General features: G+C 34.6%; 1 protein-coding gene across 1 annotated transcript in view; it reads left to right on the forward strand.

The window, feature by feature from the left end:
• Nucleotides 1–758: 758 nt before the first annotated feature.
• The window catches only part of LOC128983631 (protein PTCD3 homolog, mitochondrial), a 43,736-nt gene continuing 19,001 nt past the window's right edge, over nt 759–25,493 (forward strand). Inside the window, exons 1-7 of the mRNA XM_054402994.1 lie at nt 759–1,017; nt 5,554–5,707; nt 12,920–13,117; nt 16,475–16,604; nt 17,070–17,211; nt 18,040–18,271; nt 20,762–20,960. Coding sequence (XP_054258969.1) covers nt 986–1,017; nt 5,554–5,707; nt 12,920–13,117; nt 16,475–16,604; nt 17,070–17,211; nt 18,040–18,271; nt 20,762–20,960 — 1,087 coding nt within the window. The 5' untranslated portion in view covers nt 759–985. The remainder of the gene's footprint in view (nt 1,018–5,553; nt 5,708–12,919; nt 13,118–16,474; nt 16,605–17,069; nt 17,212–18,039; nt 18,272–20,761; nt 20,961–25,493) is intronic.

Below are 25,493 nucleotides of genomic sequence, written 5' to 3' on the forward strand. Positions count from 1 at the left end.
GATATATTTAATCAAACTTATCCTGGATAAAGTCGAGAAATAACTTGAATGCAGTATTTGGCTCCGTAACGAGTTGTAAACAGTTCCAGCCCACAATATATTTAATCCGTTGATGAGCAAAGGCAGGTTATCCTTATCATTAAATCTCTCAGTAGCTAAGTTCTTTTAATATAATCATAGGAAGTGTTTACTTTACCTCATCAGCCTTGATATTCAAGAGAACTGCTCCATCACGATCGGCAACCACAGGATTCACAACCCTTACCTCGTAGTCCCAGGAGTCTACGTTGGTGGCTGTTGCATCCAAACAAGCCAAACCACGGGTTGGAAGTCTGGAAGTTACATGAAGGCCGTAACTTAGCAAAAAGTTTACAAAAGTAGCTTCCTCCCTAGACTGGGTCTGAAGATGGACGTTTTTAAGTCCCCACAGACGACAAGTTTCTTGGGACAAAGTCTGCTAAGCTAAGATAATCGAGGCAGAGTTCATGCTGGTAGATAAAGGATTCAAAAGCTCCATCCGGAGACTTACGTCTTATACTCCCCCACCATGCATACTCCCTTAAGTCTTTTTTTCAGTCTGGCATTTCCTAACTAGCGGTTTAATAAAGCTCGGAAAATGCGTAGAACAGTCGTGATCATTGTGAAATAACATGTGTTACATGGTAAGTAAACTATGCCAGCTTTCTTTAAGCAGACTAGAAAAGAAGAAATAAAAACCCTGCCGCTACCCTAACCTCAAACTCATTTCTTTTTTCAATATTCTACCCATTCTCATTCTACCATTCTACCATCGTCTGCTGTTGAAACAAAACATAATTTCGTTTCAATTTTATTTATTTTTTCACACGTTGGTTAACATATATTGAGTGGCTTGACTTAAACAAACATTAGTATTTCGCTTAGCTTAATGACACTGATGGAGCTTCAATTAAGGCTACTGGCTCAGTTTTAACACAAACAGCCGATTCTTACTCTTAGTAGTAACATGAATTCACTTCAGAGTGTGTCTTCTTTAAGGTAGGTAGGCCTAACTTATACCATTGACTATTAATTGGATACTGAGGACTATACGTTATTCATTGTTATTTATTTATGTCATAACTGGATTTGGTAATTTTATACTATAGATGCCTTCAAACGATTTTTAAAATTTTAATAACTTAAGTTACTTTCAAGAGTTTTAACCTCCTGGTTCCAAGTTAACTTATACCATTATTTTTTTCATCGCCGAAGGATTTTACTACAATTAGGCGTACTTTCATCTCTTTAAGAAATAAGTTATCCAAAGTCTCCAATCTGTGCCTATGAAGAATAGCCCAATAAATCATTCTGTCCAGTTAGGCATACGTAGGCCTATTTATCATGCTTCAACCCTATTTGCTTTAAAATGTTTTTCCAAATTATTTTAATGGACAATATCAAGTTTTCTAATTTTAACACGTTCGCTACAGAGCGGGTATCCAATTTAATCTTTCACGTAGACCGGCTGTCACTTGGTTAACAGTACACACAGACCACAGGTGAAATACTGTTGAACAGGGATCATTTACTTTTTAATACGCTGCAATCATGTTTGTAAATAATATAAGTAGCCTAACTTATTCTTGTTTCTTTTATGTTTTTTAAAAACCTATCGTAATGTTGCATATTTGCGACGCCAATAGCGAAGACAATAGTGAAAATTATTATATTTTTCTTGAAATAGCCCAAACGCCGCATATATTCGACAGTTCATTTTTGTTTATGTTTTGAGGTTAGTCAGTTTGGTTTTTCCCTGTTGAAGGGAGCATTCATTATTATTGATGATTTTTTTCGATTAGGCCTATCGATATTTATGTTTTTTGATCCATTACAAATTGACAACTGATCTTGTTTAGGCTGAAATAGTCTATTACCTTCATGGATTAAGAAATGAAACTGTTTTAAGCTAACCTAACATAACCAACCAAACTTGCTGTGCCTTATAAAAATGCCGTTTGATAATAGAAAAGGCAAGTTAAACACAGAATTTTTAAATGTTACAGCAAGTTTGGTTAGTTATTTTTTAGAACAGTTTCATTTCATTATTGTTTGCCGGTACTGAACAATCCTATTTAATTGTAGTTGTCAGCTGATATGTTTAAATTTGTTAATATCCATTAATATCGAGAAAAGAAATAATGAATGTTCCATTTAAGTAGGCCTACCGTTAGTAAAAAAAAAAAAAAAAAAAAAAAACGGATTAGGCCTATTCAAGAACAGTTTATAATTGAACAAATATAAAAGCTACATAGGATAATGTAGCATACATAAGTTATATACAGTGATGCAGCAAAGTAAAGAACAGTTTTTCCAATTAGGCTATGATATGACCTCACCAATCATCATATCCACTGACCAAGCGACGCAGTTGTGCGTCAGACATCCCTGTAGACCACTGCAGAAAACTCAGTGCCTTCAAATAGACCGTTACAAAGATTTGATAACATTGGAACACCGATGCAAATATATGTCGTCAGTCTATTTTAATGTTACTATATAGCCTACATATATGCGACGGCAGTCTATGGGTAGAAACCGGCTGTTGCATATGTGCGTCGCTGGTTTATATGAATGAGAAATTTTGTATTATTGCGGTAGGTAGCAAACTTGTTAAACTTAAGCTGTGATTACACTAGGCTTTGATAATCAATCTGTCAACCTATTTATCAGGATCACCATAACCACTCAGCTACCCAGCCAGTTAATAGTGGTTAATGATTTAACCCACTGAAGTTTAAATCTATGACATCAAAAGTAGTTTGCCAACGTTCTAGAGTTTTGGTTCAGTTCGGTTGTTTTAGTATAGCACCATTTAACTTAATAATCCCATTTTAGCAAATTTCCTATTATAATTACTGTACCCTTTTCAGGATTATGTAGAATAGTAAAGCTTAGGCCTATTAAAGTAAGGATAAGCTTGTTAAGGATAGACTGTAACACTACCAAAGGATTAGTCTGCAGTTTATCTATATAGCCATGATGGGGCAGAATTTCTTATAATGAAATATGCATTAGGCCTATTTTAAAATTACTAAGAAAACTCATAGGCTAACTCCTACAATTTGAACCTCCTAACTTTCAACCTCTAAATTCCCCATTAAGTCTCGTTCTTTAATACTGAACATTAGAGAGCACTTAAGGTCCAATTCCTATGCGATCAGAACCAGTTTGATCGAACTATGGGAACAGGGGTTTATGGGGGATTTTATGGGGTATAAATGGGGTTTTCTCATTTTCACCCTGAAAACTAAAATTTTGCAATTTCCTTCTAAACAATTTTGTAGAGCTAAAAAAAAACAAATAATTTAGTAGGCCTATGTTGAAGCATTGTTGTATGCCTAACGGTTACGGAAAAATTCCCAAAAAAGTGTAAATTTAAAATTACCATGTTATTCTTATGGAGAATAAATAAATTGTTGTAGCTTACTTGTCTATGGAAATATTTTAATGAAATTTTGAAATGTTGTTTACTTCATAGGCCTACTAATCTACCAATATTTTAATTAAAAAAAACCCCTATTTTCTTCCCTGTAGCAGCAAACCTAAGTAGGTACTCATTAAAATTATTGATATTTAAATCAAGATTTAAATAATTTTAATGTGTTCACTTGATTGGCGAGAGTGTCTTTAGCCATTCAAATATGGCCGCACTACTTTGTAAATAAAATGACGGACGTTTAAAAACCCAATTTCGTGCGATTTTTGTCAAGTTTTCTCCGAATGTCTATCACATAATCGTCTATGAAATCACGAACAACTGTTTGGGTCAAGAGTATTTTTTCTAGTTGTCACTGATATGTTTACATTAAATGTTGTTTACAAATACAGTACCGCAAAGATTTTTGATCACGTTTTGAAAGCAAAATCTAAACCAAGTGAGATTAAAAACGATTTTCCTTACATCAAGGATTTATTTAATCTCAAGTTCAATAATGTGTATTGTAACCGTAAATTAAATTAGAGATTCTTTGTGTATAAAATTGTTCTGAAGTTTTGATAACCGGGAAAAAGACCTTGAATCAGTGTTGTATAGGAAGCTGGGAAACTTAATTAATTAAATCATCGTCGCCAATAATACAACTACTAAACAAGGTTTTCACTCATTGACGGCGTTTCAATGGCAGTTGTGTAAAGTGTAAGTGAAAAATCACAACTGGAGTGGGATTCAAATTCCCTAATTAAATTCTGTATGTTTATGCGTATGTTTGTTGTTAACGCATTAATGTCATTATTTCTCAGTGTTACACAGAAAGGACAAGAGCACCTTTGATAATGAAAATGTCATCCGGAATAAAGTGTTTAATGTTGAGGTTGATGTAGTATTTTCACTACTTTTGAGCATTGTGGAATGTAACTTTCAATTATAGGCCTATCTTAGGGCTAATTCTCATAGATCTATAAGCATTTTTTAAATCTAATCATTGGATATAACATGGACCAACACGATCCGGGTGACGTTTAATTGTGATGAATTTGTTTTGGCTTGAAACTGTCAGATACTATATTTGTGGAGTTTTAAAGGTAACGATAATAGTTTTGCCAGCATACCTGAAAATATGCAAACCAACTGCTGTTCTTAATATAAGAAGGTTTCAACTGACTAACTTTAAGATCCCCGTGCGTAGAACGGGAATGCAGCTCTAGTATTAAATAAATCTGACAAATTTAACCCATTGGGGAAGGAATTAATCGCTACCTGCAGCACCCTCTGGCGGCAATTAATTTTACCGAATTTGTAGACTTTTACTCTAACTGCTATAGAAAGAAAACCTTAGGTAATAAATTAATAATTCTTTCACCATTTTGTTCACAGTAAAATTGTCTACAGAAAAGTGGTAATTGGATAGTCAAAGTTCTAAACTAAAAAAATATATATATATAAAGATTATAAAAATAAAAATTTTAAAAACAATATTTTGAAAGTAAACTTGATATACAAATTCCAAGATTAATCCAGACACCAAATAACACAACTATTATAAAGGTCAATCGATTCCCTACGTAGAAAAATCAAAAGTTGTGTACTTTTATAAGTAATAACATTTAAAAAAAAATGTTTGTTTACCTTACCGCAGCTGATTTTTGGTAATATGTGGTTTCCATTGCAACACAAAATTGTTTGTTATTCGCTAAAATAAATGAGTAAATACACAAATCAAGAAGCAATATAGGCCTATTTATAAACATTATAATAGTAAGAAGAAACAAAAAGGGCGAAAAATAATAATAACTAAATAAAAAATGGCACTGCCTAGCAGTGACACGAGCGGCTCTCGTAAGTCGGCCGCCGGGCCTGCAGCGGCCGTACGAGTAACGCTCGTAAGCCGGCGCCAATGGGTTAATGGAATAATTTAGTAGAATTCCAGCCAGGTAGATGGAAATTCGCTTAGTCTGAAGGTTTGCTGCGGCGGGGGTATTTTTTTATTGAAATATGCATAGCTGAATTAGTTGATTTACTAAGCCATTGTTCTTTTGTAAATTGCAGCTTTTTACTCGTGGTCCTATTTTATTACAAAAAAATCTTTTTTCCAGGTACTCTGTTAAGAAGTCTTTAGACAAGATTTCAAAGCAACAGATAACGAACATTAGCAAACAGCAAGCTACTTCAGACAAAACAAAAAATATAAACTCAAATAAAGTTATTATTCCAAAGAGGATTGAGAGGGGACCAACAGATGTCTTAAAGGTGAGTGTCAGGTTAAGTAAATCTGGACCAAACAATATGAGAGGTTTAACACTTCCAGGGCTAAATTAAATAAACGGATGGAGCCTAATTATTTTTTGCAAAAATTGAAAAACTAAGATAATGTAGTAAATGTTTTGTAAGCTACATTTATTTATTTTGCTTGAAATTCATGGACTTAGCGCTGAACTAATTTTTTTACAAAAGTTTTGAAGAAAATAAAATTTGATTTGACAAATATATTTGTCTTAGGCCATGTACACATGAGGGCGGTCCGCGGCGGCCGCCTAGGCCACATGACACATGACAGCGGCTGGCGCCGCGGTTACCGCTGTGGTTGCGGTGTGAATTGACCGTCACTCGGCAGCCAGTACAGTATTTACCAACGTTTTTCCTTTGTTCCGCTTGACAATTCTTTTGAGCAAAAAACTGAACTAACTCTTGCCTCGCAAACCTTTTTTAAACCCGATCTTTACTATACAGTAGTCGCTGCATGTCCCAAATGCATCTTCTTTTTTTACTTCTACAATGAACGGTTCAATATCAAAGTTTTCTGGTTCCACAGCAGCATGCGTGGCCAATGTAAACTTACACTCCAAACACTACATCCAGCTACAGCTACACACTACACCAACTCACAGAGAGCGATGTCCACAGCGCGAGCGTGCAGATGTCTGGGGATATGATCCTAGTAGCAACTGCAGCCAAACCACGGCGGCTTCCGCCCTCATGTGTATGCTCTCATGCCAACATTAGTAACTCCAACCGCGCGGGAGCCGCGGCGGTCAAAGGGAAATCTACGACTGCCGCGGTTTGTTTCGCTTGATTGGAAGTGGGCGGTTGCATGTGAACGGTCCCATTTGCTCTTTTGCACTATTGGCTCACGCGTAATATCAACCGCGGCGGCTGCCGCCCTTATGTGTATATGGCCGTAGGCCCAGAAAAAACAAGGTGGATGGATATTCCGTCTTCCATCCTTAACAATAATCACAAAATATGAACACTACCAATAATCTTGACTATTCTTATGAGCGGCAGACGGATCTGTCAACCTTAGGCTATTCCTTCCCTTGTTTGATTTTTAATTCACAAAAATGTGTCCATTATTCAGAAGTAAATCTAAACCACTCAGTTCTGCTCCCATGTCCTCATTCCCATTCCCCATCAAGACTTCCACTACGTAAAGACTGTTCTTCAGGTTCATCAAATCCATTACATTAGGCATACATACTATTATTTTCATTGCCAAGTATGAAATTCCTCTCAGACATACTTTTTTATGCATCTCAATAACATCTCCTTTAAATTTAAGATCGTTTGGATTGATCACTTTAGCTCAATAACATAAAAATAAAGCACACAACAAATGTAAACATCAATCACTAACAACCGTGTGTGAAGTGATAGTTTTGCAATATTCACACACTCCATGGTGCAAAATAATATACCTAGCTGAAACAGCTGCGGCAAGTATTATTGCCAACCACAAAAACAAAATAACCCATTTATAATGCAGTGTAGTGTTTATTTTCCTATTATAAACAATATATTAATTTGATTTTTGGACGGATATATATTCGTCCATAGCCCTGGAAGCAGGGCCTGATTAAGGGTCTAGTCGCCAGTAGGCTGACGTTTTTAGTGCCCCCCCTCCTCCCAACCACTACGCCTCCTCTCTGCCACCACTTTCAAAATTTTGAAGTATGAATACTAATACTGAATTTTAAAAAAATGGCCAAAGACATTATACTACTATTCAGTTTATTTAAAAACAAAAGAAAACTGATCATAAATTAATGCATAGTTTGATAAGGAACTTTTAAAATAGTAACAAATCGGTTGTTTAAGGAATGTAAAACATTTTTATTTAAAATAATGTATTTATTTTACATTAAAAAACCAAACAATAATATACATACTTTCTAAACTAGTAATACGCTTATTCTGCGCGTAACGGGATGAGTGAACATGAGCGCAATAATGAAAGAGTCCACCCACACCTAGCCTACTTACCGGTGTCACTGGTGAACACAATAATGTTATTTGTATGGACAAATCAACTAAATCTCAGTCAACAACAATCTTATCTTCTCGTCCATTAATTAACCAAAGTCATTGGTAATATACGTAATGGATTTCCAACAGTTATCGATAGGAGGTAAATCCATCGTTCCTGTACAAAACGTCTCTTGATTAAATAAAACCTATTTCCATATTTGTTATGAAGCCTATCATAAACAAAACTAAGCCAAACTGAACTATTCTAACTTAAATAAATTGCCAAAGCACAGTGTAAGGAATCTCCAAAAAAATATCGTATTGCTTACAATGATGATTTATATCAACAATAGCGCTATTATATCATCTAAAAGTGATTAAAAATCCAATAAATGTTCATCTAACTAATGAATCTAAATGCCATAAACGGTTCCCACACTCCGCACTGCTCGAATTTACCACTTCCATCGCCACTACCTACGTCGTGGACCTGTATCCCTCCCTTCCCCCAGCATTTTAGTATTGAATGTACATTAATCTAACTACCATGGAATTACTTAGTTTACATCATTTATCTGTATCTATCTGCAACAAAAAGTATCATTAAATGTTTTTACAAATCAATTATTAGACCTACTATAAATATAATGATTATAAAAATCGGCCAAACGCACCCTTCCCCGCCTCATTACCTACCTAGGTGCGCGAATCCTTTTTTGGAATAAAACATCTTTTACGCCCCCGGTCCCAACTTAAAGGCGCCCTAGGCTCCAGCCTAATTAGCCTAATGGGTAATCAGGCCCTGCCTGGAAGGGTTAATAGCCTATCTCTTTCTAACATGTTTTTCATCATAATGAATACATACATAACTAAGTATAAAGCACACCATGCGTAATAGTAGTCAAATATTGTGAAGAGGAAGTGTTTGGAAATGTTGTGCGAGTAGGCTGAAGTGTTGTTAAACAATAACTTGTGCTGACCTACAGAAGGCTGTGGCTGTACTTCGCGCTAACGGACACATATATAAATATATATCTATATATAAAGCCAAAAGTACCCATGAACTTTTGAGAAAACTACAAGTCACACCCCCATAAACCATATACTTAAAATGTTCGTCATGACGAGAAACCTTGCGCAAAATTATCCATTATTTCATAAGTGGCCCTATAAGGTCGTAATTGCTTTCCAAAGGGAACTTTCCATTTACCTAATGTTAAAAATACCTCAGCTGTTATTATTTGTTTGTATTCTGCTTTGTTTATTTTCATCTTAACTTAACCAATCAATAGTTTTATTAATACTAATGTAGTAAAATGGGGTGGAGCCCGTGGGTAACAGCTAGTATCTATAAGTATAAAAGAGGATATTTGTATATATATATTTGTTTGGCAGTGATAAACTCAGACACCGCTGAACCGATTGCCACGAAACTTGGTACATACGTGTAGAATTTCATGGAATAGGTTTATACACCATCAATTTTGTGATCCGTCCAATCGGCTCCGCCCCAGTGGCTCTGGAGTTTCCCATGTTAACCTTATGAGAAATGGAATTAATGAATCTTAACAGCTGTTTCAATTAAACAAGTTGGTTCTGTTCTATGATGTTCAATAGCATTAAAGTTACAAGGATTACCAACAGGGTGCAGCACTATTATTTCTTTTACATTTATGACAACAGCTAATTTGCAACCAAAAGGTTAGTGAGTGTAGCGAACGAACTTCAACCTGGAGGCGAGTTAGCGTAGCGAACGAGCTAACCTGAAGGCAAGTGAGCATAGCGAACGACCTAACCTGAAGGCAAGTGAGCGCAGCGAACGAGCTCCAACCTAAAGGTGAGTGAGCGTAGCGAACGAGCTCCAACCCAAAGGTGAAAAAGCGTAGCGAACAAACTTCAACCAGGACGTGATTGAGCCACGAACGAGATCATCTTGAAAATTAAGAAGTTAAACGGGGCAAAGCCCGCAGGTTACAGCTAGTATATATATATATATATATAAATATAATATATATATAAGAAAATTAAATTCACCAAAGAAATCCAACAAAAAGAAATCAATTTCCTAGATCTGACAATTCCCATCCAAAACAACAAACATTCTTTTAACATATTCAGAAAACCCACAACTACAGACATAATAATTCCAAAAAATTCAAATCATCCATGGACACACAAAATTGCAACTTTTCATTCATTAATACACAGATTAGTCAACGTTCCTTTAAATAAAGAAAATTACAAGAAAGAAGTCGACACTATAAAATATCTAGCTGAAAAAAATGGATATAGAAGCAAAATGATTGATAATATGATCAAGAAGGAAATTAAGAAAAGAAATGAATTAAAATCAAACTTAGAAAACAATTCGAAACACAAAGAAGAAAAGAAATTCATGTGCGTCCCATACAACAACAATTTTAACAAAGCAATCAGGAAAACATTCAAACATACCCCAGTAAAATTAAGCTACAGAACAAAAAATAACATTTTTAAAATCATACACAATAAAACCAACAATCCTATAACAAACAATACAGCAAACATATACAATGCATCTGGTATCTACAAAATTAAATGTTCTGACTGTGACAAATACTACATTGGACAAACATATCGAAATTTTAAAGTTAGATTTAACGAACATATACAGGCATATAAATCGAAGAACAAAACATCAATGAAATCAAATTTTGCAGATCATTTACTAAAATCCAAACATAAGTTTACTAAGATCGAAGAAAACTTAACAATATTAGAAATTGAAAAAGACAGAGAAAAATTGAATGTAAAAGAAGAAATTAATATTTATATGAACTACAAAAATAACAAATCAAATATTTTAAATACAATGATTCCAAAATTGAATAATCCAATAAATGAAACAATAACAAAATTGAGAAAATATTAATGAAAATAAGTACAACACATCATATAGTATATAAATTAATCAATGAAGACAAAATGTTACAAGTTAGAACAGTTTTATAAAATCATATGTTATTTATTTATTTACATATCTTATTTTGATTTTTGTTTACTTTGAAAATGGCCTTAGAGCCGAAACTATAGTCAGTAAATATTTTAATAAATAAGTTTACTTGGGTACTAAGTTTATTAATGTTTAATCTTTATTTATAAATATATATATATATATATATATATATGAATTTGAACGGATGGTGTTTTTGGTCTCTAGGGACCTCAAAACGAAAAAGTAAATTGGTCCCGGGTCCAGGTCTTACCATGAGTACTACGGTAATAGCTTATTCCCTTTAGGGGAAATTCGCTAATATTCCCTATGGGGGAAATTCGCTAAAAAGTTGTCTAAAAAATAATATTGATTATTAATAATCAAGCCTATTAGCCTATTAGGCTAAGGTAACTGTTGGCATCCAAGAAACAACTTTAAAATAGCCTACCTATGATATTTACATGTTTTGACATGTATCGGGAAGGGTATTTCGATTTGTATGGATACAATTTATATTTTATGTCCATTTAATAATTGTTTTGTGTTGTAATGACTAAATTACTTCAAAAGTATCTCTAAATTTTGTGAGACAATAAACTCTGTTTATGAAAAACCCATTTAATAATTTTATCACACATTGTTATTAGATTGTATGCATTAAAGAGTACATAATTAAAAACTGCACATAGCCTGTACATTTTGAATACCGGTAGGCCTACTCTAAGATATATGGTTTTAAGTTGGACCATACAGTTTCAAAGGCTAAACTAAAGGGATTTCAAGACAACACGCTTGATACTTGTAGGTCTTCTACTAGAAGCTCTACTGCACCGTGGTCGTCAATGAGGCCATTTAGGTTTAGATACTCAACAACAGAGAATACCGGCCTTTTAAGTAATAGGCCATTAAAATTAGTTAAAAAATTGGCTGTGCCTGGAAATATTTCTCGGAAAGCTGGAAATCGTTTTAATCCTTTTGTCCTATTCATAGAAGTAAAAGGATTTGAAGTTTGTCCCATTTTTCCAGGTGAGCTTCTGACCTGGGACCACAAAAACCTTGAAATTTAAGGTTATTTTATAGTTTTTACTAAAACGTCAAAGAACCGTCCAGCCTACAGAAAAACACATAATAAAGGGATTGTAGAGCACAACACTCCGCATCCATTGAGCATGGTGATGAATATCGAACCAATATAAAGCTATTTATAGTAATTTAAATAAAGTTATTTTATTAAGAAATTATTGAACATTGCATTTTTAACATTTATATTTCTTCTAGAAAATGGATTCCAAGTACATTATTATTTACAAAGTAATTAAAACGAATTACAAATACCCTCGCCGCAGCAAACCTGTAGACTAAATGATTTTCCATTTACCTGGCTGGATTTATACTAAAATATTCCCTAAAAAATGTCAGATTTATTTCCTATTTAATTAACATTAATTTTAGTGAGTTCTTAGGTTTGCTGCTACAGGGAAGATATTGAGATATGTTTTTTATTGCAATGTCGATAGCTTAGTATTAAATAAACAAAATGTTGTTTAAATATATCCATAAACAAGCAAACTTCAACAGTTTATTTATTCTCCATAAGAATAACATGGGAATTTAAATTTACAATTTTTTTTATTATCCCCGTAAACGTTGTGCATACAACAACGCTTCAATATAGAAATAAATTATTTATTTGTTTAAGCTCTACAAAATGCCAATCGCAGCACTGGAACGAGAAGCTCACCTGGAAAAATGGAACAAACTTCAAATCCTTTTACTTCTATATAAGACAAAAGGATTAAAACGATTTCCAGCTTTCCGAGAATTATTTCCGGGCAAAAACCTATTTTTACTGGCCTATAAGTGTTCTAAGACTGTTCTTGAAGCTGGAGATACTATCAATGCTTCTGATTTCGGGTGGAATATTGTTATAAACTCTTCCTAAGGTGTGGTATGTGTAGGCTAACTTGGTCCGCCGTGAGCTAGGCTAGATTACATGTATGTTATTTTTTGTCTTGTACCGTGGTTATGTATTTTATTATTATTTTTTAAAAGATCTCCGGCTTCTTCCTGGCCACTAGGGCTGCTTCAAGAATAAATAGTGCAGGAAGTGTGATAACTCTGTGCTCACTGGTGAGAAACCAACTTTTAAAACAAGGCTTACCGGTACTGGTAACTTCTACAAAACCTACATTAAAACTCAAACCTATTCAATGTATCTATATTAGCATGTTTCTGGTGTGCAGGCAATAGCTAGCACTGTTAAGCGAGATTACTTGGCACCCCACTACAAGTATCATGACGACCCCTTTCTTATCCCAACATCAAACATTGCCAAGAGGATGTTTGCCCTGTCTCAGGAGTCTGGGCGTAAAGCAGCTCACTGGGTTCGCCAAGAACATGCTGATTTGTTTCAACATAGAGTTGCAGATCCTCCAATTGAGGTAATAATCTTTTGAATTGTGTCAGCAATAGATAATAAAGATTATTTTTTCAACTCTTGCTATTTTAACTCATGGTTTTTGTACTATTATAACAGGTAAATAGGTAATTTTAATAATAATTATATAATATAATTATTGTATAACTAGCAGAGCAACCGTCCTTCGTACGGGGTTGGCATATAAGTATAAAATGCTTATTGCAGTTATACTCAAGCTTTGCGTTTGCAATGGGGGGAGGACACAGTTTGATAAAATTTGGTTCATAAATTTATGGTATGATATAGTATAACACATCTACCATTGTCATAATGTTCTACCATTGCACCTAAACAATAGAAAAATACCCCTGCCGCAGCAAACCTGCAGACTAAGCGAATTTCAACTTGTCTGATTACATTATTACTAAAATATGGCCATAAATAAGACATGTTTATTCCCAACTAGCTGTGTGCCCGTTCTACGCACGGGGATCTTATCGTATTCAGTTGAAACCTTCTTATATTAAGAACAGCAGTTGGTTTGCATATTTTCAGATATGCTGGCCAAACTATTATACATAGCTTTTTATTTTGTTTGTTGATGTTCCGGATCGATATGACAATCAATATGAGCCGTGTCAGTCGGCTCAGTTTGAGAGAGGAGAGTATTTCTTATAGTACATATTGCGGCAGAAGCACTGTACGCCGACGCTCGCCAAAGGCCGTGGGCGAGTCCACTTTGTCTTTACTCCCCTTCTTCTCCGATTTGCTTGGAGACGTTCTCTCTACTTGAAATCTTCCAACGAGTTTGACGTTCCAAATTTTACTGGCACTATGGAGACTCAAGAAAGAAGATTTTCCAAGTTTATATTGTTCGACCTTCCTAAAATGCAACCTTAAATTTGTTTTTGACACCAAGCCAGGGCTCCTGTACTGGACCGACAGCAGCGGACACATCATGCCTCCTGATCCTGACCTAGTTTGGAGCAAGACGAGGGCGTCGCCCCCGGACTAAACTAGGCCTAACCTCAACCAACTCGCAGCGGAAGGACTTCACCCAGAAACATTCTACGAGAACTTTGGCCTTCTTCATCTCTACAAACCAGGTGCTATCTACTCCATGTTATTATTACTCCAACGTTTTCATTCAGCCATTCTTCAAGAACAGTTACTTTACATCAAGTTTTTCCCCAATTTAAAGTTTTACCGTTTCAACTTCTTAAATTCTGTAGCCTAGCAAATTGAACTTAGTGTCTCCCTAACTAGGCCTACTTCTTATTTCTGGACTAAACTACAGACTATAAATTCCCCTGTGTTTTACTGTTTCAAATTAAATGATTTTATTTCTCTATCGCTGCGAGTTGAGTTGTGGAACTGGAACTAACTAAACTAAAAGTCAACAAGAATACAGTATATTTATACTACGGGTCTACGAGTGTTTCAAAGCTACAAGAATTCATGTATTTAGTAGGGTGTCACATTTCCTTGTTTATTTCATTATTTTGTGTATGTACCATGTTATGTTAGTAATAGGCTAAATATTTCTGTTCTAACGGGGGAAACTTTCGGCCCAATTGTTCTAAATTCAGTTTCGGTTAACACCAGTACTAAATTCTTCCCCACAATTTTGCCATTTTAAAAATTCTATTTCTTACTGTTAAAATTAAATTTCTATCCTGATGTTAGTGTATATTCGTGTATAATTGTCTTATGTTGCTATTTAAATATTTTCATGTCAATGTTGAGTGTAATTTTGAACTGTAAGGTTTGTTCGAACGTATTTCTTTAAACGCAACTTGTTATTGATATTTTGGTCAAATACTATTTTTAAATGATTTCATTGTAGGTCATTTCAATTCAATGTTTGTTTTATGTCATATTTTCAATTTCTTGCCTTTTAAGATTCATATTTTTAAATTTTTCATTGTCCTAAACTTTTTATTCCGAGTAGGCCTAACCTAACTTAAAGTAAGGATTTTCTTTTACTTACCAGCTTGGTCCTTAAACTTAAACTTGAACTTCAATTTTGGTAAAGTTACATACATAAACGTTTTGGTAAATGATTTAGGCCTAACACTGGTATTGATTTACATTCTAAGTCTTGTACCAAATTGTATATATATTATTTCGCTGTTGTTTAAGGGCGCATATTTGTTAATATTTTTAATTGAGTTGGTAATAAAAGATGTTAATCACATTTCAGTTGTATTTTTTGAACACCTGCAGATCTCTCATGAGCACAGAATCTTGGTAAAAGTTCCACGTACCCATTTTGGGGTCTGGGAACTCAGTCATGTTTCAAATAAAAGTTTAAATTACCTGTGTCCGCCGGTCGATCCTAATGTATCCTATTATTCGGTCCTGATATCCTTATAATATCGGAGCACGGACACAAAAAAAGAGGAACTACTCCAAATAAAAATCCTGAACTATCAACTACATACTAATTTCTGCCACAATATTTACATCTGGGGGGGGGGGGAATTGCCCTATACAAAAATAATAAATTTAAAACCACCATTGAAGAAAATAACCCCGATGCAGTAAACCTGCAGACTAAGCGAATTTCCATTTGTCTGATTGGATTTACACTAAAATGTCTCATAAAAAATATCACATTTATTTCCTATTTAAATAGGATTAGTTTAACGAGTACTTAGGTTTGCTGCAACAGGGAGGGTAAACAAAGTTTTTTGTAAAATGTTAATAGTTTAGTATGAAATAAATGCACTTTCCAAATTTGATCACAATATGTTCAAGAACAAGCAACTACAACAGTTTACTTATTCTCCATAAAAATAGCATGGGAATTTTAAATTTAAAATTTTTGGAATTTTCTCCGTAACCATTAGGTGCATAATAAAGCTTCAATATAGGCCTACTAAATTATTTGTTTTTTAAACTCTACAAAATGGTTTGGAAATGAATTGCTAAATTTTATGTTTTTTGGGTCAAAAATGGGAAAAACCAATTTTTACCCCACAAAACCCCCCATATACCCTCGTTCCCATGCGAAACCATGCGAATCATGCTGGTTCGCAAACTAGTTCGAATAAATGTAGGATTACACGTTTAGGCCTATACCAAATTTAATCAAAATCGTATAATTTCTGTTCAAGTTATTACTCAAGTTATCAGGTACAATGAAAAACACCGTTTTCAATGCATTTCTTATGGAAAACATGTTTTTTCAATTTTTTACCACAAAGCATAACAAAAACAAACTTTCATAATTATTTGCAAATCTACACGAAATTAAGCTTTCCAACGACCCATTAATAAAATCGGTCAGTAGAACTCTTGATTTAGCTGAACAAAGATTTTTTAAACTGTAGATTATGTTTATGTATTGTTATTACATAAATGCTTTATTTTTCAGCCTTATTTTCCCAAGGCAATTTATGACGAAAACTCGCAAGTAGATGAAAATGTTCTAAAGAAATTGATCGAGCAACATTTGGTATCTGATTCACTGACTGTTCATGGCTTATTAAAAGAGAAGGGAATAGGTGAGTAAAAAACATACAGGACATTCAATCTGCACTACTATTTGTAAACTTTAACATATGTTGCTAACATTCTACCACTTAGGCCTAGTATATTTAACTTAATGTTTGCATAGTTATAGCCTATAGAAATTAAATTTTCCACAAAGGACGATGTTTGCTTGGCTGTAGTTTTTTATGCAGATGTTTTTTTTTTACGTTTGGCTGATGGAATATTTTGTGCAATCTTTACAATTGATTTGATAAACTCCAGTTTTATCAAATACGTGGATCATTGCTTCAGGCCATTCTTTTATTCGATGACCTGAGCTTCTTTTCCTTTTTAAAAGAAATTGTAATGTTATTTTTAAACATCAAACAGTTGCTTAGGCTATACATGAGGACTCATTGAAATATTGATTTATTTGTACTTTACTGCATATTATAAACAGATTGTTATATTACTATCACAAGTGTTTTTTTTAACAGAGATATCAAGAGATACATTGCAGAGTTTGTTAGAATTAGTTTGTTACTACAATGAAGAGGATCCCCTTGAAGAAGACTGGATTGAAGAAAGATGGTTCAAGCAGGACACAAGGGGAAGAGATAAGAAAATTAATTCTTGGAAGTGAGTATAAATGAATAGAGAATAGGTACCCTCTACCTTCTACCAATACCTTTTAATTTAATCAGGGTTCAAGAGTTGGGTATACCTAAGATGTTTTCGAGCATGCTAGTTAATAACCTGATGTTTTATATTGGAGGCATCCAAAGATCTTTGAAATTTTTTTACATATTGTGTTTTAATAACAAATATATTAGACATTAGCCACTAGACATTATTTATTTGCACATAAAATTCTTTTAGATGTGATAACATATGGAACAGGTGCATTGTCAAAATTGAGCCCTGACTAGAAAAATGCTAAGTACAAAATAATAGAAAAAAACCCTAGCCAAATAATGTAAATAGTTTAAGAAAATGAAAAACAAAAAATTAACTCAAGGGATGGTTATCTTCTATTTTATAAAACACACGTTCAAGGAGTTCATTTTTTAATGTTTCTTGAAACTTGTTTGAACTAATTTTTTCCCCTACCAGTAATTTATTATACATTTTTAAACAAAGGACTTTTTCCAAATAAGGCCAAACGGTGATTTGGCAATCTAAAAATTGTTTCATCTCTTGTATACTATACTTGTGTGTGAATTTGAATGAATCCAGGAAGTAATTTTTTATATTGTGTATGTAATAATTCATTTATGTACAGTCCTTGTGAGTTTTTGGATTTTTAAATTTTTTAAATGTGATTCACAAGAACTTCTGGGGTGGGAATTAGTCATAATTCGGATGATTCTTTTCTGATTTCTTTTCTATATTGAAACATATTAATAATTATTCCATATTCTTTTACTTACTGTAATTATTGTCTCTGTTATTATTTGTATGAATTAGAACCAAAGGAGTGGCTGAGATGTTGTTCGAAAGCCTTTCCCCGCCAGACGCAGCAGCCTACTCTGCTCTGATATGTGGCATGGTACAGGCAGGCAACATGGCCGGGGCCTACAAACACTTCCAGGAGGCCTTAGACCAGGGAATGATGTTGCCCCTTCATGTGTACAACAAACTCATCACTGCAGCTCCCACACTCAAGGAGGGCTACGACCTGCGTTGGCAGTTTGTAGAGGTAATGCTAGGGCAAGGTAGTATGGTATTGTAAGGTAGAGGTTGAGTGCAAACATTCAAAATGTGAAGTCAGTGAGGATATATAATAATTCAACTCTTGAGTTAAATGTGGGATTTGTAAACACATTTTAAACTTGTTCGTGAACGGTTCTAACCACTGAGCTAGAATACAACTGGAGGTAGCACTGGCATGGCAACTTTACTAGAAAATTGACACCGTTAAAATTAGGTTGTGTTAGTCCCAACCAGAAGAATCAACAACCTCATTGGCTCATGGCTTTATTACAATCCCACAATACCCTATCTCCAAAAGCCAGACCCTAGTTCCAATGTACGAAGTACAATGTCTTCAATGTACGTTACCCCTGTACTACAAATGGTGGCCAACTGCTATGGCTATCTCCAGTTGTATCCCTAGCTAAAACCTATTTTTCTATTTTAATTAAAATTCAGCCACGCAATAACAGTAATAACCTAGACTTGCAAGTTGGGACCCCAGGCCTTGACTTTGCTCTATTCTGTGCTCAAATGTGAGGTTTCATTGTAGATTTACCGTTGGCTGTAAGGCAACATTTATATAAGGCCATAAGGTATCAAGTTACCTGCCTCAGGCATCTGGAAATACACTAAAGCCGCGTTTACACGAGGCCAGTAGGTAACCTGCCTGTCTACTGGCCTCATATAAACAATGCAAAACTGAGACAAACAACCTGCCTACCTAATGGCTTCATGTAAATGCGACATAACTGAGACAAGTATCCCCCTCCCCTACTGGCTACGTGTAAATGCCACATAACTGTGACAAGTACCTACCCTTCTACTGGCTAGGTGTAAATGTGACATAACTGAGACAAGTATCCCGCTCCCCTACTGGCTACGTATAAATGTGACATAACTGTGACAAGCACCTACCCTTCTACTGGCTACATGTAAATGCAACATAACTGTGACAAGTACCTACCCTGCTACTGGCTAGGTGTAAATGCAACATAACTGTGACAAGTACCTACCCTTCTACTGGCTACATGTAAATTTGACATAACTGTGACAAGTACCTACCCTGCTACTGGCTAGGTGTAAATGTGACATAACTGTGACAAGTACCTACCCTCCTATTGGCCTCATGTAAATATGACATAACTGAGACAAGTAATCTGCCCTCCTACTGGCTTCGTGTAAATGCGACAAAACTGTGACAAGTACCTACCCTTCTACTAGCTATGTGTAAATGCGACATAACTGTGGCAAGTACCTACCCTCCTACTGTCTACGTGTAAATGCGATATAACTGTGACAAGTACCTACCCTCCTACTGTCTACGTGTAAATGCAACATAACTTTGACAAGTACCTACCCTGCTACTGGCTAGGTGTAAATGCAACATAACTGTGACAAGTATTCTGCCCTTCTACTGGGTACGTGTAAATGTGACTTAACTGAGACAAGTACCTACCCTCCTATTGGCCTAATGTAAATGTGACATAACTGAGACAAGTACCTACCCTCCTACTGGCCTCTTGTAAATGTGACATAACTGAGACAAGTAATCTGCCCTACTACTGGCTTCATGTAAATGTGACATAACTGAGACAAGTACCTACCCTCCTACTGGCCTCTTGTAAATGTTACATAATTGAGACAAGTAACCTGCCCTCCTATTGGCCTCAAGTAAATGTTACATAATTGAGACAAGTACCTACCCTCCTACTGGCCTCTTGTAAATGTTACATAATTGAGACAAGTAACCTGCCCTCCTATTGGCCTCTTGTAAATGTTACATAACTGAGACAAGAAATCTGCCCTCCTATTGGCCTCATGTAAATGTTACATAATTGAGACAAGTACCTACCCTCCTACTGGCCTCTTGTAAATGTTACATAATTGAGACAAGTAACCTGCCCTCCTATTGGCCTCTTGTAAATGTTACATAACTGAGACAAGAAATCTGCCCTCCTATTGGCCTCATGTAAGTGTTACATAACTGAGACAAGTACCTACCCTCCTACTGGCCTCTTGTAAATGTGACATAACTGAGACAAGTACCTACCCTCCTACTGGCCTCTTGTAAATGTTACATAACTGAGACAAGAAATCTGCCCTCCTATTGGCCTCATGTAAATGTTACATAACTGAGACAAGTACCTACCCTCCTATTGGCCTCATGTAAGTGTTACATAACTGAGACAAGTACCTACCCTCCTACTAGCCTCTTGTAAATGTTACATAATTGAGACAAGTAACCTGCCCTCCTATTGGCCTCATGTAAATGCGACATTACTGTGACAAGTACCTACCCTCCTTTTGGCCTCATGTAATTGTAACATAAAACTGAGACAAGTAATCTGACCTCCTATTGTCCTCATGTAAATGCGACAAAACTGATGTAGATTATTTGCCTACAGCTCTTTAAAACAAGTGATACTATTCCAACGCACATTCTACATGCTTTTTTATTTTAATATTTTAGCAAAGCCTGATGTAATTGTTTTAGGACATGTTGGGGCAAATCAGACAGCAAGGATTATTTCCTGACTTGGGAACATTAAATGCTGCCCTTGAAGTTCTTAGTTCAATGAATGTGCATAAAAATGCTCAGAAAAATGCCTTGGCATTAATGACAGAATTTAGGAACCTAGGCATTGATCCATCTTTGACTTCTTACTATTACTTGTTGATTATTTTCTGCAAAGGTGAGTTAAAAATTGTTACTTTAAATACCCCCGCCGCAGCAAACCTGCAGACTTAGCGAATTTCCATTTGCCTGATTGGATTTAAACTAAAATGTCTCCTTAAAAATATCACATTTATTCCCTATTTAAACAGAATTAGTTTAATGAGTACTTAGGTTTGCTGCAACAGGGAGGGTAACGAAGTTTTTTTTATGTAAAATGTTAAAAGGTACTGTGGTTTAGTAAGAAATTAATGTATTTTCCAAATTTGATCAAAATATGTTCATAAACAAGCAAACTACAACAGTTGACTATTCTCCATAAGAATAACATGGGAATTTTAAAATTACAATTTTTTTGAATTTTCTCCGTAACAATTAGGCGCATAATAACGCTTCAATATACTAAATTATTTGTTTTTTTAAGCTCTACAAAATGGTTTAAATAGAAATTGTGAAATTTTGTGTTTTTAGGGTCAAAAATGGGAAAAACCTATTTTTACCCCATAAAACCCCCCATAAACCCCCGTTCCCTTAGTCCGATCATGCTGGTTCGCGAACTCATTTAAGTTTATCCCGCCTTACACCTTCAAACCAAATTTTATCAAAATCGGACAAAAATTACTCAAGTTATCGTGCGGATGGACACATATATATATATCTATATATAGATACTAGCTGACCCGGCGAACTTCGTATCGCCTAAGTTATAGGTTTCCCCTAAGACAGACCGATGGAAAGAAAGTACCGTACGTTTAATTTTCAAGATGATCTCGTTCGCATCGCTCAATCACGTCCTGGTTGAAGTTCGTTCGCTACGCTCACTCACCTTTGGGTTGGAGCTCGTTCGCTACGCTCACTCACCTTTAGGTTGGAGCTCGTTCGCTGCGCTCACTTGCCTTCAGGTTAGCTCGTTCGCTACGCTCACTCGCCTCCAGGTTGAAGTTTGTTCGCTACGCTCACTCACCTTTTGGTTGCAAATTAGCTGTTGTCATAAATGTAAAAGAGTTTTGCTGCACCCTGTTGGTAATCCTTGTAACTTTAATGCTATTGAACATCATAGAACAGAACCAACTTGTTTAATTGAAACAGCTGTTAAGATTCATTAATTCCATTTCTCATAAGGTTAACATGGGAAACTCCAGAGCCACTGGGGCGGAGCCCTTTTAAGAATTTCGAAACGGAAAATAGTTTACGTCCGATTCGCATACCTACAGAATTTACACACCAAATTTCATAACGATCGGTGAAGTCGTTCCGGAGGAGTTTGCAGACAAACACTGTGACACGAGAATTTTATATATTAGATATAAGAATTTGAACGAATGGTGTTTTTGGCCTCTGGGGACATCAAAATGAAAAAGTAAATCGGTCCCAGGCCTAGGTCTTACCATGAGACCTACGGTAATAGCTACTTCCCTATAGGGAAATTCGCTAAAAGTAGGTAACTAAATTGTAAAAATAAATACTGAGGAGGATTTATTTGACAATTGACAATATAATTCTCGTTCGTATGTATGTATAGTTTGAGAAAAAACTCTATCGCTGATTTAAATTCGTCTTTTGAGTATTCCTACATGAACCTTCCAGGCATGATATTGATTTTAAAATTTAGAGATATATCATAGTTTTCATCCTCGGTAATCAAATCATAGAAAATGAAATGGAATGAAAAAGTGCTGTTTTATTAATTGTTTACTAACCAAATAAACAAATACACATTATTATTGCTCAGAACTAGTACAGCAATGGTCACAATGACCGTCTGTTGCGGCTGGGTTACCTGGTCAGCAATCAAGACAACTTAAGTAACTTGTACACCATTATACTATACATACAATGAACCAATATTACATCAAAGTTAAAAGAAACATAAAAAATATAAATAAAATATCTGCCCCAGCAAAACCTGCAGACTCAGCGAATTACCATTTACGTGGCTAGATTTCCACTAGAATATTCCCTTAAAATTATCAGATTTATTTCCTACTAGCAGAAAACCTGTCCTTCGTTCGAGGTGTTGAAAAACAGTTACACACTTAAGCCATTCCCATGTTATTCTTATGGAGAATATTGTAAAATGTTGTAGTTTGCTAGTTTATGGATATATTTTGATCAAACTTGGCAAATTTATTGAATTTATACCAAGCTATAATTATTTTACTTAAAAACACACTTTTTTAGTTTCCTTGTAGCAGCAAACCTAGGTAATCGTTAAACGTAATGTTATAAATAGATTAATTGAAAATCAATTCAGGCAAATGGAAATTCGCTTAGACGGCAGGTTTGCTGCGGCGGGGGTATTTTAATTGTTGCATACAACTTAGTTTTTTTAAATTTAAATATTTGTAATTTTTATGTCAAGCACAAGTTAAGCTTAGAGGAAGCTCGTTGAAAATATTGATACATGTAATGACCACAAAACGCTCATCAAAAAATGTTCATTATTACAATAGAATGTGAAATCTACACGAAGTATCTACAGTTAATGATAGAGGTAGCAGCTACCTCTGGATTAGAAAACATTTAAAATAGGGGTGGTAATCTAAAATGATGATTAGTAATTTTATACCAATAACACTTAATTTATTTAATTTTAAATTTCATTGCCCTAACTAAAATGTGAAATTTTCTTTGATTTCTTGAGAGTCCATTTAGTTGGTTTTGTGTAAAACTTTATACCGCAAAACCATGGAATTTGCCATTTTTTTATTTCTTGTCACAGCTCTTCAAAATAAATTGTATTCATGATGTTTTTAGATTTGTATATGAAGAAATAAATTACAAACACTTTGTATACCTTAAAATTTACATAACAATTTCATTGTTCATGCAGTTTATGCAGTAAAGTTTTACTTTTTAATTAAAAAAAAAAAAAAAATTACCTTAGTTAGCTGTTTTGTTTCATAATTTTTAGCTTGTCTGCCTTTTCCATTGAGCTAAATTGCATGTTTTTCTTATATTAATGTTGTTATTTCTTTCCGAGAAGTAGTCTATGTTGTCGCACTGGAATGACGCCATCGTTAACAACAAATTTACTGTTTTAAATTAGATACTGTTCTAAATCTTTATTCATTTGCCATTATCATATTCTTAATTCTATAAGAAACAATTCAAGTAGGCTATATGGTTCAATATACAGGGTGACAAAAAAGTCTGGAAACGGCTTAATATCTTTTTAACTAAATACGTTAGAAAATTCAAACCTTTCACATTAACTTACATGTATGAAAACTTCTTTTTGCAAGCATTATCATTTTTTGACCTCTACCAGGGGACGACCCATGAGGAGTAGGTAAGCATAGGTTACTTGATATGCACATCATTTTAAAGGGTTAGTCAAGTGGAGTTCATTGCCGGAAACCGCGTATCAAAAGGTTCATCCGTTACAAAATGGCGGCTGTTCAAAGTTCTTGTGGAATATACCTGCACAGGCCTTAATATTGATAAATAAATACTCGTATTAAACATTAGCTTGAGAGCTGAAATTGTATTTTAAAGTCAACTAGCTCATAGACTAAGTTTATTCAATCTTCAAAACAAATTTAACCGGGTTTCAGATTTCCCAGCTAATGTTGACTATGATTATTTACCAATACCCTGTGCAGGTATATTCCGCAAGAACTTTGGACTGCTGCCATTTTGTAACGGATGAACCTTTTTTACCGTGGTTTCCGGCAATGAACTCCACTTAACCAGACCTTAAAAATGATGTGCATATCAACCTATGCTTACTTTGAAGATTATGTACCTACTCCTCATGGGTTGCCCCTGGTAGAGGTTAAAAAATGATAATGCTTGCAAAAAGTAGTTTTCATACATGTAAGTTAATGTGAAAGGTTTGAATTTTCTAACGGATTTAGTTGAAAAGATATTAAGCCGTTTCCAGATTTATCTGATTAGCATTCGGCTTACAGGTTGCCATATTAGTTACAAAATAACAACGTAAATAAACGATTATAGCATATGTTTGCATAAAGAAACCTACACACAATCTAAAATAAAGTACGAAGAAACCAATTTGGGTGAAGATATTGATCAAAGAATACACAGAAGGTATTACATGGCATTTGGAAACTACCACTGATCAAATTAATACAGCTTTGTTTAAACTACTAGCAAGCTGTCAAGTCTATGTTTATCCAAAGCTATGATTGAACTATTACATTTGGGCTATCCTAGCACGTTAGTATTTCATTTCTATATAGATTAAGTTGTAGGTAAGATTTAAATTTTCATTGTGTTTTAGTGTGCAATTTAGTATGTGTCTAAGTATGTTTCTTATCATCAAAAGGTCAGTTTGTATTTTTAAGATACCTGCTAAGAAATTGTTTTATATTTCAATCAAATTTGTAAAAATTTGGAAATAAAAAATACTTTGACTTTATTACAAACACATTGTTTTACCATTGACTGAAAATAGTTACAGGTTTGGAAGTATGGTTCATATTTGAAATGTTTGAGTGCGCTGATTTCAACTAAAGGTTTTCATGAACATAACAAATAATGTTGATCATCTAAATGTGAATTAAAACTATTTGAATAACTAACAATT

The sequence above is a fragment of the Macrosteles quadrilineatus genome, unplaced genomic scaffold (genome assembly GCF_028750875.1).
Source record: "Macrosteles quadrilineatus isolate MER2022 unplaced genomic scaffold, UCM_ALF_1.0 Scaffold_1__1_contigs__length_201487025, whole genome shotgun sequence".
Taxonomy (NCBI): Eukaryota; Metazoa; Arthropoda; class Insecta; order Hemiptera; family Cicadellidae; genus Macrosteles; species Macrosteles quadrilineatus.